Here is a 16,678-nt window from a genome sequence, read left to right on the forward strand (position 1 = left end):
GGCACCACTAGTGCCCGCCCCCTTAATGGTCTTTCCCCGCAACTTCACACATAATATTTTAGATTTATTGACTATTACAAATGCTACCATGCCAGTAGCGGTTCCGTTTAGCAGAAAAAGGAAAGATCTGAATAACAGAGTAATTGGTAACGGGTCAAAAAAGGATGCAACAATCTTTTTAGAATGACGTTATTTAAATTGGATATGTCATATGAATCAAAGGTCCAGTATTAATTGTGCTTTTGATCTGGATTTGTCTTTTAAATGCACAGGGCAGGCTTTGACAGTAGCCATAAATGAATCACCTCAGTCTCTTTAACTTTTTGTTTTTAGATATTTTTTTTAAATCCCTTTGTCATTTTCAAGTCATTCTAAACATTTCCTATTTTAACTAGGGTATTTTGGTATTTTAAAAAAAATGTAGATCAAGGAACTTTCTGTTGCTTTGTTTGAGTTTGTGCTTTTCTCTTGTTTTCGCTGTTATTTTAGATCAACATTGCGATATTATTAGAGAAACTGATCTTTTTTTATTTTATTTTACATCATGTATTTTTAGCCAGATTTAGCATATTTTCAGTTTGCCTACTGTAAGTTGAACTGAAAGTTTCAATAGTTTTTACACATTAATAAATCATATTAATCTCAGAGAGACTGTGCTAGTGTCAGTAAAATCAATGTGTTGACAAGCACACTGAAAAGAAATATTCAATAAAAAAAAACTGTTTTTTCCCTGGAAGATCAAGGTATTTTTGTTTCTCTTTCTGAGATCCACAGTTCCTCTTCCACACAGAGATTGTGCTGATAAAGTTATAATTGGCTTTTGGTTGGTGGAGCTGTTTACCGCACTAGTCATTAAAAGTATCCAAGAATAGCGAATTAGGAGTCTGTTAATTCTGAAAACAAACAGTGTGTGACTGAATCGGATTTTTGTTTGATCCCGGCAATTGATCTCAAACCAATGACGGAAGAATTTTTTTCATGTATTATTCTTTCTGTGCCACATATTCAAGGTGAGGTGCTACAATGCAGCTTACATCTTTATTTTCAGATGCTCTCTCTCACATCACAGCCTAATTCCTTCTATTCTCCTCCTCCCTGCCTCTCGCTACTTTGCTGACACCGTGTACCCATACATTCCTAGCCTTCATACATTTGATCATTTGTATTCCCAATCAAGGGGGAAATTTACAGCGTACACTCCTACTTCCTGTATTTCAAGCCTGCATTTGGAGGTTTACAAATGAATGAGGGGGTTGAGGTTGTGTCTGCGTGCCTCTCCTGAGATCACCTGGCACACTTAATCAAACATCGCGGCTTTAATTTGGTGTTCAGTTTTCCGATGCTCCCAGAAAACAACATCTACATCATCATCTACAACAGAGTACAGCCGACAGCAGGCAAACACTCACACACACAGATGCACCGACACACACACACAGAGACGCCTACACATTGTCGGCCAGGAATGTTCATCAATGACATTCAGATCTAGTTCACGAGGAAACTTTTGCTACTCACAGATTTTTGGTATGTCCACCAGATTTCTCCCATTTTCAGTTTAGATACAGCCGAGTGTTTCATTTCACTGGTGTCTCTCAGTATAGCGGAGCCACCTACAGTAAAGCCCCTCACATGCTGCACTAACTAGATGGTAGCTCGGTGCTGGGAATGCGGTTGCTCCACCTCAGTTACATGCTGTACCAAGTCTCGCTGTCTACAACATATAATAACAAGCTCCAAAGTATTTGATTTTGTTGTTGTTGTTGTCGAGCCTTTACTTTACCAACTGTAAATGTTGAGATCTGCTCATTTGGAACATTATTTTAGAGGTTACGATTGTTTTAGATGGCGTTGAACTGTGCATACACCCTCGCTCTGCGGTGTTAGCAGCCCCTCATTTACTCATGTGGAGTTTAAAAGCTGCACTTCATTTTCACATACTCGTTCTGCCAGCGGTTCACTCTGAATTAAGAGTCAAAAAGAGAGAGCAGCATCACCCACTGCGTTAGTTATTGAAGTGAAAGATGACATTTAGCTGTAGTTAATTATGTATGCAAAACTCAGCCGCTCAGCTGCTATAAGAGGTCAGCTTGACAAAGTAACCCCACACCGGGGAGAATCTCATGGCAATGAGATAGCCCTATTAAAACACACACACACACACACACACACACACACACACACACACACACACACACACACACACACACAGACTCTTTTTCTCCTTGCTTTCTCACTCTCTCTTTTTTTTTAATTTAGTTTGACTAATGTATTGTTTGCATGCACTTAACAGCAGATCAACATACTGAATGACCAAGAATTATGTTATGTTTTGAAACGTGCCTTAGTAGTCTTCATTTTTGCGTGTTTATTTGCTAATCTAATGTTTGTAGTATTTGGTATCATACTAAAGCCTTAAAGTAAGTGATCTTATGTTGTTATTAATAAAAGAGTGTAGATAACTCCAGCCCATTAACTTAAGTAATATGCCTATTATTGTGCAAAAAGAAAAAAAAATCATAAAATATCTAATATTTGTCCTAAATTGAACGAAGAAAGAATTTCATAGATTGCAAGTCACACGCTCTTTGTGCACATGTATGTGTGTGTGAGAGAGAGTATGCCGCTTCTCCGTGTGTGTGTGTTCAGATTTCTGTGTGTGTGTGTGTGTGTGTGTGTGTGTGTGTGTGTGTGTGTGTGTGTATGTTTGCGTGTACGTGTGTGTGTACAGTTCAGACTGCAGCACATCAAAAGAAAGTGGGAGATTTTCATAACTATTTTTTTTTCTTTGTAGTTCTTTAATTGCGTCCCCATGGCTTTCTTTCCCTGGACAGAATCTTAAACAAAACATTCTTTTTTTGTGAGAAGAAAACCCAACTTTTTTATTTATTTATTTATTTTAACAACAGACAAGTGTCAGGGTCGTTATTTAGGAGGGATTTTTTTATGCTCTAGTGAAAATTTAGAGGAAAATTCTAAATATATATTCAGGGTTTTATGAATACCTTTTTTTATTCTTAAATTACCCTTCCTCTTTTATTTACTCAATAGTAAATTCAATATTTTCAGCCAGGCTCTTACATTTTTTTCATGTTGTGTTTTTCTTTTTTTTTGTTATTGTAAGGTAGAAGTGGAAGTTAATGATATGTCTGATAGTTAATTAACAGCAATGGTTTCATATTTTATGAAGTCTTTGTAAAAAAAAAAAAAAAAGGCTTGTTTTCATGCGAAACATTAAGTGAAAATATTGTGATAATTTTATCAGGTTGAGCTTTGAGACAGAGAAGTGTTTTTGTTTTTGTAAAGCTCACTTCCAGATTTTTTGTGATAATTGTGTGGGTGTAAATGTAATGTATATATAGTATTTGTATATTCTGGATTGACATGCACGTATGTATGATACATGATATAAGTTTTGGTCCCTGGATGGATGGATGTTTGTGTACTTATGGTCCCTGCCTGACTTTAAGGAGACGATCCCACTGTAGGTGACATCAGGCATTGTGTGTACACACGCATGGACTCACACCCACACATTCACACAGATGTCTAGTGTCACCTACAGCGGTATCATCGCTTACAGTCAGGCAGAGATCATCATTGCACCTGCTAATTACCATCTCCAGCTGGAGAGTTAAATGGAGATCTGTTCTATGTCTGACCTTTGACCCCGTGCTCTTTATGTGACGCACTTCAAACCCTGTTTGGGGCTGGCTGGGCTGGGCCTTAATGAGGCCCCATGTCTGCCCTCTGTGGGCTGTGCGCCTTGGATGCCCCACTTTCATCCCCGACCATCCTCCCTTGATGTAAATTGAAAAGATCACAGCTATGGGGAGAAGACCTGTACTGGAAAGGCCTCTCTGCATAGATTATGAATATCATAACTCAACAGTTTTTTTTTTCCACCCTCTTCCCCCAACCACCCACTCCCCTCTCTCCTCCTGCCACCCCTTCCCTGTACAATGCTATAGTTCTAATTGGACCCAATGGGGGACTCTCTGCCTTTGATCTCATCACCGCCACTGTGACTTTACACTAAAAAATGTCACTGCCAAATAGGGTTATCACCTGTAGAGCCTGGCCTTCCTCTGATGCCTGTTCGCATCTCGTTAGCTTCACTCAAACTGTAGAAGTTAATTAGTTTGACAGAGCCATTACTGTGGAGGCATACCTGATGATTGTGGCATAGGCGCCATATTCAATATCCAATTACTAAACACACATTTATTTTTTGATATGTGAAGGACTGCACCATAGGCAGTGCTTCGTTTTTTTTCTATTAGCAAAAACGATATTCTGGTATTTGTCATGCACTTCTGCTATATTTGTTATACGTGACAATTTAATTAATTACCACATGTGACTAAAGAAGAGTATTTCTCATCATGCCTAATCGTACTCGTGAATAAATGTGAAACTTTGAACATGTCACTTTATCACCCATTTTTCTCTGGGTAACAAAACACAAGTGATTGTGTCCCCACCTCATTAAAAAGTGTTTGCCACTGCAGTGCTCTCACCCGTTCAAAGCTGCTGTACAGAACTCTGTGTGCAGAGTAAACTCCGCCGCTATCCCGTCTGCTCTGACAGTCTTTGGGGTATGCCTCCCCCACTTAGACTGACATTGTGTTCGCTTTGATTCTCCCCCCGAAAAAAAGACAGTTTAATGATTTGCGAGGATGAAAAAAATCAGTGAAAACGCACATAAACATGAAATATTAATTCCAGAAAAGGCTTTACATAAACATAAAAGCATTTAGCACAATGAGTGAATATGGAGATGACACTTGTTAATTTAACCGTGATAAACTTCCTGTTTGATGCCTGGGAGCATTTGCAATGGCAGCGCGGGGACGTTGTGGAGAGTGAGAAAGCCCAGGGGAGAGGAATCCACGCTGTTCGTTTTGTCTTTGTCCCAGTTTAAGACTGCCACTCTCTCTGTCTCACTTTCTCTCCTTTTCTCTCAGCCTCTTTTTCTTTCTGCCTGTCCTCTGTATGAGCTGTGCTCACACTTTGCTTCTCCTCCCTGAAGTTTTCCACATAGGCTAATTGCAGACGCCAGACCGTGATATCCCTCTAAAGCTGCAGCTACACAGCGTGATATATTTGGTCACCTCTGATTGAAGTTGACCTGATCAAAATTTTATCACATTACAGAAGAAGTGGGATCATTTAATGGTAGACACGAACTCAAATTTTCTGCTGCTTTCATCTCTTCTCTCGTTTCTTCCTGCCCACAGATATTTCTCCAGCCAATGGCAGCATTGAAACTAATAATGTTAATGTATATTAGTTGCAAATGTTCTGCACTGCTTTAGAGAGGCAGACAAACATTTAACACACAAACATCTATAACACACAGCACAGAACCACCAGAACACACACAACAAGATGTCGCATTGTATACTAAGTTGATAATGAAATGGATTGGTGAAATATGCAGTGCAGTGTTGAATCTAATGATTACAAAGTAAACCAAATATGCGCATTTCCTCTGTTCCTCGTCATTGTGCGCACACTTATAGCTTGTTGTTTCGCATCGTCTTCAGATAGCAGAGAGGTAAAGTAAGTAATGAGGAGAGTTAAGCTTCAGTTATGCTCTCTACACGGACATGAGCTGATGTAGAATTGTAAAAAGGAAACATTTGGATCTTTTCTACTGCGTTGTGGTTTCTCCTCATGGCAGACCGATATCCTCTCAAACTGTACGGGGCAGTGTACTGAAATGCACTGTATGCCTTATACATGATTTCTGACAAGCAGTGGCGTTTTGTAGTAGGCCAGCTGAGAAGTTAGTATCACTCTAGTTTTCTTGACAAAAAGCCAATGGGATTTTTTCATATAATTTTGGATAACTGCCTCAAATAAGCTCTGTGACAAAAAAAAAAAGTTTATGATACTTTACGTTCATACGTTTTGTTGAGCAAGATAATCTTCATAAATGAGCACCACTTTTATGATTTTTGCAGCATAAATCCAATCATCAGAAGTAAGCAACATTAGGCTCTAAACAAACTACACTACGGTCGCATAACTTAACATTTCTACCACAACAAGGCTGAAAAGATGTTTGCAAATTATTAGACTTATTTAAGATGCATAAAAAAAATCTAAATTCACAACTTTCGTAGAAACTAGAATAAAACATGATCATTGCATAAGCTCATGTTAACCATAGACTTTGTTTCAGGAATCTAACCGAAAAAACCCATTGACTTAAATCATAGGCGGCATAAATACTGATCTTAGTTTTTCACACCAGAAGTGACCACATTTGGAAAAGAGGTTGGAGCTGTGGAGATGGACGGGTGGATCTGGCATGGACTTTTGGTGGCCTGTCACACATGCAGCCCTGCCATAAAATATGCGTAACTTTGGGCCCTAATAAAATGTAAAAGGGTGAGTTATATAAAAAAAATCACTTCCCGCACAGTTGGCATTAGTGCTGAAATTAGCTACAGAGACCAATACTGTTTTTTGTACCAGGCTGTTAACATGTTTGTTTCTGCTGTAAAGTTGGGCATTTTAACATGGGGGTCTATGGGGATTTAGTCTTTTATGGAGCCAGCCTAAAGTGGCCATTCGATGAAATGCAGTTTTTGGCAGTTCCATGTTAGCTTTATTTCCTGGCCTTGGAGATTGCTGCTTGACGTTGAGATTAGGGAAGTGGAGGGGCAAAATTGCTAACTCATTTCTGTGTTTTAGGACTCTGCAGCACTCTATTTCCTCCGCCAATCTGGGTTTCGTATAGTTAATAGTAGTAGTATAGTATAGAAAATGTTAGATCTGCACAGACAGGTGGAAAACCTGCTGCATAGGATGCAAATTCTCAAATCCTTGGATAGGAAGGAACAACTGGCCCTACTGCCCATCTGATTGGCTTATACTTATTGCCTTTGTTGGTTGATTTGATTAGTTTTAGGCAAGAGGAGTGGGATTGGTTGATGTTCGAATGAAGGGTAATGAATGAATGAAGAATGACAGGGTAAGACAAGAGTAAGGTGGATATTTCCTTCGCTATCCCAGGAAATGTAAATTGCACATGGGACCCCTGCACAGGGACATATCTAATCATGTGACATCACTTTGACTGTGCAGACGCTTGTGACCATTGCGGATGCGTCAAACAGAAATCAAGCATAAGAAGGCAGAACATCCATACCTGGAGAGCTTTGGCTTACTCTGCTGCAGTGCCCATGAGTAAACCACCAAATCCTCATCAGCCACAGGCTCAGTTCTATAGGCAGAACTCCTCTGAGTTGTGCTCTAGCATTTTTAGCTTTTACTATGTTAGTGCACAGTATAGAATATAAGATAAAACAATGCAAAGTTATTCAGTGAGGATCTACAATTAATCTGTTTTTCACTAATTGAAGTTGAAGGTTAAACTTTATCTTTAAAACTGCGATCCAAGCCCGTACCACTGCTGACAGCCCACACCACACTGCATTACAGCAATCTAGACCTCCTGTGCAACCCAATCAAACGTTGTGCTTTTGTGCTACACTGGCACAGCCCACACAGAGAGCAGCAGTCCCTCGCTATCTCTGCCTCCTCCTCGCACTGCCACAACACAGTCAGACTACTGCTGAGCAGGTGAGGAGAGCCTCTTGACAACTTCCTTTCCAGACTCCCCAGGGCCCGGTGGCCAGGGTGAATCTTTTGTCATCCTAAAACAAGCTCGGGCCTGCTGCTCCTCCACTCTCGCCTGGAGTCCTGGAGACAGAGCCAGGAGAGGGGAAAATAATTAAAGACATTTTATGTCAAGAGTCCCTTTCTAGAGGGAGTTCGAGAGAGCCAACAGGGGAGGGGAAACAGGAGGACTGCAAAGAAAGAAGAGTTAGAAATGGAGGGAGAAGTGAAAAACGCAAGAAGGTGATGGGGAGGAGAGCGGAGCGGGGGTGGGAACATGGAGAGAGAGGGTGATAGAGGAAGAGAGAAGATGTGAGTTTCCATTTCCTCTATGCCCCCCCCACCCCCCCACCCCTTCTTCCACTGCTCAATTAGCAAAGCAGCAGGTGCTCCCAGCAGCACAACACATAAGCTTGGAGGAAAGGCTGAAGCTTTTCCCTTTCTTTTCTTTCCTTTTTTAAGATGACCTGCAAATGTGATACTTCACACCCAGAATGGGCTAGCTCTTTCCTCCACCAATTTCAGAGGTGATAATTTAACTTTTACCCCTCCATCTCTCCCCTTTCCCACCATCCCACCCCTCCCTACCTTTCCTTCACTTTCTGTCTCCCTTTTTTCCGTCTTTCTCTCTCTCTGTCTTTGTGTTTTTCACCAGGTGTCCTCTCTGAAGAGCAAGCTGAAGAAGCAGTCAACAGCAACAGGAAGTGGTGTGGCGAGGGCCTTCCTGAGAGCGCAGGCCGCTCTGTTTGGATCCTACCGAGACGCACTCAGATATAAACCCGTAAGGATCCAGTGTCCTTAATCTCTACCAATCATCTTGTGTATTAGCATTGCTGTGTCCTGTTAGAGCCTTATTTTATTAAATCATTTCTGTTTGGATATATGAGTGTTTACCATCAAACCCAGAGTATGATACATCCATCCCGCTCTCCTTGTTTAAATGGTCATATCACCCAAATTATTATCTTTACATACTAGCCATACAGAGAATTTTGCTTTTAATAATCCCAAGTTTTGGTTATCACAACAAAATGTCTCCCTTCAAGCGTTTGCACACCAAGTCTGTATTTGTCATGTATTTTTTTTACCCCCGTCATCTAAAAATAGTAAGGCACAGAAACCCTGCACACTGAGTCCAACGTGCTTCATTGTTCTATTCGCCACCCTCTGCCTAAATTTTGCTTTTGGCACCACGGCTACCTGAAGGGGCTGAGCTGTCCTGTCTTCCCTCTCTGTCACCACACTGTTGATCTCTCTGTCTTTATGCAATCTTTATGCTCTTTTATATCTTCCTCCTCATCATCATCATCAAGTTGGCATGTCTGTAAAAGGGAAACCCCATGGTTACCCATAGAACCCATTTGAATTTAGATCAGATGTTAAGGGAATGCTGTGAAATAGCCATGCTGTTTTTTCATTGCCTAATTTCATTATTCAACCCTCTTCCTGAGATGCTAGCATGACATGGTATCATGGATTCCTCAAATCTTCTAGTTTTATATGATAACAGTATAATCGCTCTAGCTTTAAAACTCAGCCGAGCTTTAAAACTAAGTCTGGTACATCCTCTTAAAGACGGGAATGTTGGCCGGCGATTTGCAATTTTTCTTTTTATAATTTGGCTGAACTGACCATTCAGACTCATCTCAGATATGTCTCTGTCAAAACAGAAACAAAAATGTATAACTATTATTTTAATTTATAGTTATCATTTTCAACAATGATTATGCTCTGTGGATATAAACACAAAGACACCCACTTACTGATTAAGTATCGGCCACAGGTTCACAGACACTCACATGCAGAAATACCCACAGATATGAATATATTATTTTTGGCTCCACAGACTGTGTAGCGCACAGTAGCGATCTCCGTTTAGGTGAAGTGAGTCAAATTTGACTGGAGTCTGGTTAGACTGGGGCAGTTTTGACTGAAGGTAAAAGGTGTATTTTCAGCTGGAGCGCAGAGCTAAGGTGGGCCTGTCTGAGGCAGTGAAATGTCAGAGGAGCTGAAAAGAGTCAGGACATTCCCTTTGAAGATCCCTTTTAGCCACCTTTGGTGTTTTACTCTCCTTTACTAAGCCCCCCTAACATTTCTTCTCTGGATCTTTTCTGCTTATCAAGTCTGAGTCAGAGCAGAGCAAACTACAGCATGTCCTGTTTGTCAAATAGCAAAGCCTTTGTTCCTTTGGCTTTGAGATTAATTGGACTTTGTGGACTCCCGGAGTCAAGATGCTACATTATTGATGCTGTCTTTCTTTCCTCTGTATACAGACAGTATACGAACAAACTGCCTCCCCTCTGACATGAGCACTGAGATTCTGTATGTGCGTGTTAGTGTATGTGTGAGCACAACATGCAGGATTTTTCAGTTCACTCACGTTTCTTTTAGACAGGATCTGTGTAAAAGCCCTGGAGTTAACATACATGCACACACATAAGCATGCACAAACTGCACATCTGCTTTCATGAAGATGCTGATGGTACTCACTGCATTCTGATATTTGTGGAATATCACTGCTCGCGATTGTTCTGATCTGAGGAAAAGATCTTCTCAGACAGCGCTGAGCCGAGTGCAGTGGTTCACAGGCCCGTGTGCCTCAACAGAAGGAGGGGCGTGGATGTTTGATCGGAGTCTTGCTGAGTTGTAAATGAAACAATACTTTAAAACGATAATGAGTTGAAAAGCAATCAGGTGATTAGGACGGCATTTCTTCGTTAATCTATTTCAGCTCACGTTGATGCTCTAGTAGGTGCTTCTCACCAGTGCAGAGCAGCACATGTGTCTGGCAAAAAGAACCTGAAATAGCAGTTCAATTAGTTTTCACCACCATTGATGAAGCCGAGGTGGTTAGGAGAGTGCACATATTTAACTGGTGCGTGCTCGGTCCTATTTGGGGGCAGAATTAGCTCTCTGTTGGCTCTCCCGAACTCCCTCTAGAAAGGGACTTTTGACATAAAATGTCTTTAATTAATGGAAGTTTGAATCAAATGGGCAGATAACCACTTCTTATCATCCAACCAGGTGTGAAGACTTTGGGTAGGGAAGGTAGGGGTGCCATCACATGTTTAAAAGTAGCCAAGACTGTTTTAGATCCAGAATCTTACACATTGCACATTCTGATGTATAAAAAATCGATATAATGTGTTCACATACAGCAGGAGTCCTGCACGAGAACTTGCTGTCTATATCAACTTGCAATTTGCTTTTGGAAGTTGATTGTTTGAAACATAATATAACATAAAAACAAGCAGGGTATATTCAAATACACATTTTACAACAGCTGTATGTGAATAAAAAGCTCGGTTTGGTTTTAGTCATTCATAAAACATCTACACTTAACACACCAACACATCGAACACTGACATGCACCAAGACACAATACAGATTAAAGAAAATGATACAAACTGTACATAGCATAAGAAGGTGTTTTGCATAAAATTAAAGCATGAAACATAAAAAACCTGAAAAGTTACTGCGGTGACCACTGTTTATTCTAAGGAATATTCAGTCTGAAGTTTAAGAAGCCGCTACTAGTCATTCAGTTCTTACCAGGTACTTCAGGTATTATTCAGTTATTGTCATTACATTATTCAGTTTGAATAATGTTTAACATGTGTTTAACATCTATGTGGAACAATGCTTACACACTAATTTACATCAGCTTTCATCATGAACTCACTAAAAAACAATACTCATTTAATAATCTGATGAAAATAGCTACAGGTTTGCCAAAGTAAATATAGCACATAGATTTAGCAGCGTCCACACATCCACTCCTCTGTCATGGTAAATTATACTGTCATATTCATAGATTTCTACTTTCCTCAGTTCCCCCTAGATCTGAACATTCATCCGCAGAGAAGTGCCTGTTTTTTCTGGCACATTGAACACATCTGTTACATGATTTATTTATTTTTTTATATAATTGTTTCTATGTAATGGCTTCCTTGATGCTTAGTCTCTCATAGAGTGTATATATTAAATATGGCATAGTTTGATGTCACACATCCGTCAAGTAGGGTACTCTTGTAGTACCACTATTTAAAATGAGTTTCTGATAAACTCTGCTTCAAGATGAGTTTCTCGCTCACATAAATGGAGAATAGTTAAGTGCAGGCATCAGCAACTTTTACCATCAAAGAATACATTATTCAGCTGAAAGAAAATCTGTCTGTGACCACATCTTGACCCTGACGTGACCCTTAAAATGAGGAAAACACAGCCTATTAAATCTAAATAAGCCTGTTAGCATTACTAATAGATCTACATGAGCGTCCACTTATGTGTTTTAACACAAGGCGGCTCCTCTGTAGTTTGCTACTAATGATTATTTGATACTTTAAATGTCCAGTGTGTGGATGTAGTGGCATCAAGTGGTGAGTTTGCAGATTGCAACCAACTGAAACTTCTCACATGTGCCAAGCATGTAGAGAGTACTACAGCAGCCAACGAGAATGTGAAAAAGCGAATGGCCCTCTTCAGAGCCAGTGTTTTTTACTGTTGAAATAACATGGCGGACTCTGTAAAAGAGGACCTAACGAAAACACAATGATTCTTATTTTTAGGTGATTGTAAACTAATAAAAACAAAGTTATCAATATTATACTCAATTTCTGCCAATATAGCCCCCACTGATCCTTTAAATTTGCAGTGTTGGTGACAGAAAACAAACAAATCCCTCCATGCAGTATTACATTTTCCTTAGAGACTCAACTCAACTGCTAAAAAGGTACGGCAGAATTTAGAGATAAAGGTGCCAGGCCCATCGATAGCAGTTCATCGTAAACATGGAATGAAACTCTTTAACGTTTTAAGTTGAAGAAGACAGCTGATATTCTAAAATGGTTTGCATATGACCCAGAAAGGTTTAAAGATTGGTACTCCAGTGGGCTAATGGCATACTGTACTCTCATAAAGCAAGGTATAACAAGGACTTTTTTGTGATACTTACAGATTAACAACTCTATTAGAAAAATAAATAAAGAAAAACAAACAAACTAATCCAAACATTTATTAGAGCATATGAGAACGAACCCTATAAAGGTTATTTCAAAACTATACCTGGGCCTTCAACAACTTAATACTGAAAATGCACTTTAAGTAGAAACAAGATGAGAAAGTGAGGATAATCTAATAATCACACACGGGGAATGGAAAGAGATATTCAGACAACAACAAGCTTGCCATCCTGGAAAGAATTTAGTTGGAAGAATGTTATGCGTTATTTCTGTACCCCTGCCCAGGAAAAATCTTACTCAAATCAGGAAGACTGTTGGGGAACCTGCAGAGACAAAGAGGCAAATCACTTCCATATCTTTTGGAAGTGTTCCTCTGTGGGTCCTTTTTGGACTAAAATTCATGACATCCTGGGAGCCAGTCGATTCAGCCAAAATTACTTTGAACTTTAAACTGATGTGTCTGGTTAGACTGGAGGAAGTCGTATGGAGAAAAAAGGATAAATACCTGTTAAGAATGTTATTAGTGGCCTGTAAGAAATCCCAATCCGAGAAATTGGCTGAAAAAAGAAATACCCAGTGTTGAAGAATGGATTGATGTTATATACAGAATGATGTAATGGAGAGAATGACTTTTAATTTGCGAACCCAGGATACTTTTATTGAAAACTGGACAAAATGGATTGTGTATGTTTCGCATATCAGACCTGACTTTGTGTGAACAAGTTTCAGAAACACACTGTAGTGTAACTAGTAGCCACCCATTTTTTTGTTCAATTACCCCTTTTTTCATTTTTTCCCCACCTATTTATTTGTTCCTTTTATTTTGTTTTTTTATCTGTCTTTCTATTTTTCATTTTTTTAAATTGATCTATTTTTTTCCCTTTGTACACAATTGAAGGGTCTTCATGTTCATTTGGTTTTATATTTTGTCTTTGTATGTTCGCATAAACCAATAAAAAGAGAATTACAAAAAAGTAAGGTGCCAGGCCATAGACATATGATGCACATTTTAGTTGACTAAATGTTAAAATATTTTTTTTATTGGATGTAAAGGGCACTCATTTTTACAACTTCTAATTCAGGAATGACTTTGGGCATACAACAAAGATAAATTAAAATTTAAATGTTAGAAAAATAACTGTATATCAGTTCTAGATAATTTTTTCGGCACAGCCACAGACAGCCACTGGAGAGAAGCTAAAGGGCTGCATGTGGCTCTGGAGCTAGTGTGTGATACATAATTGATGTGTTAAAATCAAGTCTGTAGTTTTTATTAAAAAACAAACCACCAGTAGTCACTTAACTTCAACATGACACATTAATTACCATGGCAGCTTAGATTGTTGCAGTCTTGGATGTTAACAAGTAGTGCTTATCACTCGTTTACCGTAAGATGACTCTTACTTTAAGCAAGGCACTCAACCTGTTTTAATAAAATGTGTTTGTGTAATATTGTGTTTATTTCATGAAGGTGTGGGTGTATAAGGCCTTCTCTTTTCATGCAATTACAGCACCAGCCCAGCCTCATGTTGTTTCTCTGAGTAAACTTTGTTTCACTAAACCAACTTTATTGGCTACATACAGTTGATGTAGTTTTCTGTTCTTTAACAGGAAGTTGGCATCCTCTTTTCTTGTGCTGGGCGACCTTAAGACCCTCTTAAAATAGATAAAATGAATGTGGCTTTCTTCCTTTTCTTTCCTTTAAAACAGTCTAGTTGGAAGATTCCAGCAGCGTTAGCAGTTGGCATTCGGTGCAGGCCTGTGTGAACCAAAGGATTTTGTTGGATACTGTACTGTGTACACAGACCCAGTCTTAAAGTTGACTTTGGAAGTTTTTTTCAGTAGCAGTTAGTTGTTAGTCTCAGCATGCTATTCAGTTTTGTTCGCTGCAGTATGGTCCGAGGCTGTAGCAGCCAGATGGAGACTGCGATGCTGATTAAACTACAACAAGTTGCTTTCAACTCTGCTTTTACGAGAGAATACGCCTTAAAAACTTTTAGTGATGTAAGTGGGGCAGTATTCCTGTGATGTAATTCGGGCCACTGGTATCATCCGCCCATCCTCGATAAATGGGGTTAGTCTCCGGTGTTGTTAACTTGTTTTTATGTGCCGCACTGTGCTCGTAGCCTTAAACAGACAAAGCACATTGTTTTACACCAGAAGAATTTAGAGCATCATTGAAATATGTGAGAATTATGTTAATTATGAGAAAACATGAATTGAAAATGTCTGTGGGGCAGCGTGTGATTGGCCTGCAGTGGTTCTGTTGTCATCCTCCGTGTCTATAGCTCACAGGCCAACAGACATGATGTAAGAAATAGTAATAATGTGATAATGTGCTCATGAGGAGTACTTGGGAGTTTACTGGGACACTGTCTTCTGGTCTGCGGGAGATCGAGCGGCTCTTCCAGGGGAGCTCTTCCTCCCCCTTCTTGATCCTTCCTCTTTCCTTCCTGTCTCTGTGCCTCATTTTGCTGTTTTCAGGCCCACTTAGCTCACTAATGAAGAAATCAGTTGAAATACTTTAGACTTTACAGTGCATAGTAATAAAAGGCATGATGTGATCGTCTTAATGCTACAAATTATATTATAAACAACATTGTTTAGTTTAGACCCCCCGCCTTTCAAGGCACCACACGCATCTGCCTTCATTTCTTGTGGCTCATTTCAGAGCCAAGTAAAACTGGTGGAAAAACAGATTGGTTCAGAGGAAAAAGAGCCAAAATTAATAAGTATTATTTTTTATTTAAATATTTTGCCAATAATGTCTCTGTGGACTTCTCAGGGGGAACCAATCACTTTCTGTGAGGAAAGCTTTGTGAACCATCGATCGAGCACCATGAGGAGCTTCCTGTCCATGGCTGTCAACCTGCAGCTCTTCAAACAGGTACGAACAACTGTCTGCATACTGTGTGTGTGTGTGTGTGTGTGTGTGTGTGTGTGTGTGTGTGTGTGGGTGTGTGTAATAGTGTGCGTCACTTTCTTTTAAAGAGCATTAACTACTCACTTATACTTCAACCAGTAAAATAAATCTAAAACTAGAATATACTAGAATATATTTAACTTGTGCATAAAAACACAGCCTTTACTCATCCTTAGATCATAATTTTTTACTGAACAAAAATGTAAACACCACATTTGTTTTTGCTCCCATTTTCACAGGTTTAAGTTAAAGATCTAAAACTTTTTTCAACTAAACAGATATATTTTTCTTTCGTTTTGGTCGCAATAATAAAATCTTTATTGAGTGAGGATTTCTCCTTTTCCACGATAATCCATCCTGTTAGGTGTAGCATATCAAGATGCTCGTTTAACAGCATCATTACTACACAGGTGTACCTTGGGACGGTCACAGTGAAAGACCACTCTAAAATGTGCAGTTTTGTCACACAACATGATGCCACAGATGTCACAAATTATGAGGGAGCGTGTCACCGGGATACTTACAGCAGGAATGTCCACTAAAGCTGCTGCCCGTAAATGTAATGTTCATTTCACCACCATAAGATGCCTTCAGTCTCATTTATGTTCATACGGCAGTACATCCAAATGCCCTCATAACCACAGCACGTAACCACGCCAGCTCAGGGCCTCCACGTCTAACATCTTCACCTGCAAGATTGTCTGAGTCCAGCCACCTGAACTGCTTATGCAACAACTGATTCGCACAATTGAAGAAATTCTTCGCAAACTGTCAAAAACACTCATAGGAAAGTTAATCTGCAAGCTCTTCTTCCTCACCAGGGTCTTGACCTGAAAGCAGTTTGCCATCGCAACTGACTTGTGAGGTTGTGAGGCTGGCTGGATGTGCTGCCAAAATAATGTGAACGCCTTTGGAGATGGAGAAGTGCTCACTTACATGGATTTTAACAAATTTGCATCCAAAACTTTAGAGAAATATATCTATTGAATGCATGAAAAAGTAAATCTTTCATCTAAACCTGTGAAAAATGAGAGAAAAACAAAAGTGCTGTGTTTATTTTTGTTCAGTATGTAGGATTTTATAAAGCCTGCACATGGGTACATTGACAGATGCACATCTCTATCCTGTAAACTATGGGAAAGCACAAATCGAAAAAGATGAC

General features: G+C 39.5%; 1 protein-coding gene across 2 annotated transcripts in view; it reads left to right on the forward strand.

Moving 5' to 3' along the window:
* dennd1b (DENN/MADD domain containing 1B) overlaps positions 1–16,678 on the forward strand; it is a 119,875-nt gene that overhangs the window by 77,366 nt on the left and 25,831 nt on the right. For both annotated transcript variants that reach the window (XM_042515126.2, XM_042515132.2), the window contains 2 exons: positions 8,288–8,413; positions 15,379–15,480. In XM_042515126.2, the coding sequence (XP_042371060.2) occupies positions 8,288–8,413; positions 15,379–15,480 (228 nt within the window). The remainder of the gene's footprint in view (positions 1–8,287; positions 8,414–15,378; positions 15,481–16,678) is intronic.

Source organism: Plectropomus leopardus, chromosome 5, assembly GCF_026936395.1.
Source record: "Plectropomus leopardus strain MGB_pleo_1.0 chromosome 5, ASM2693639v1, whole genome shotgun sequence".
Lineage (NCBI taxonomy): Eukaryota > Metazoa > Chordata > Actinopteri > Perciformes > Serranidae > Plectropomus > Plectropomus leopardus.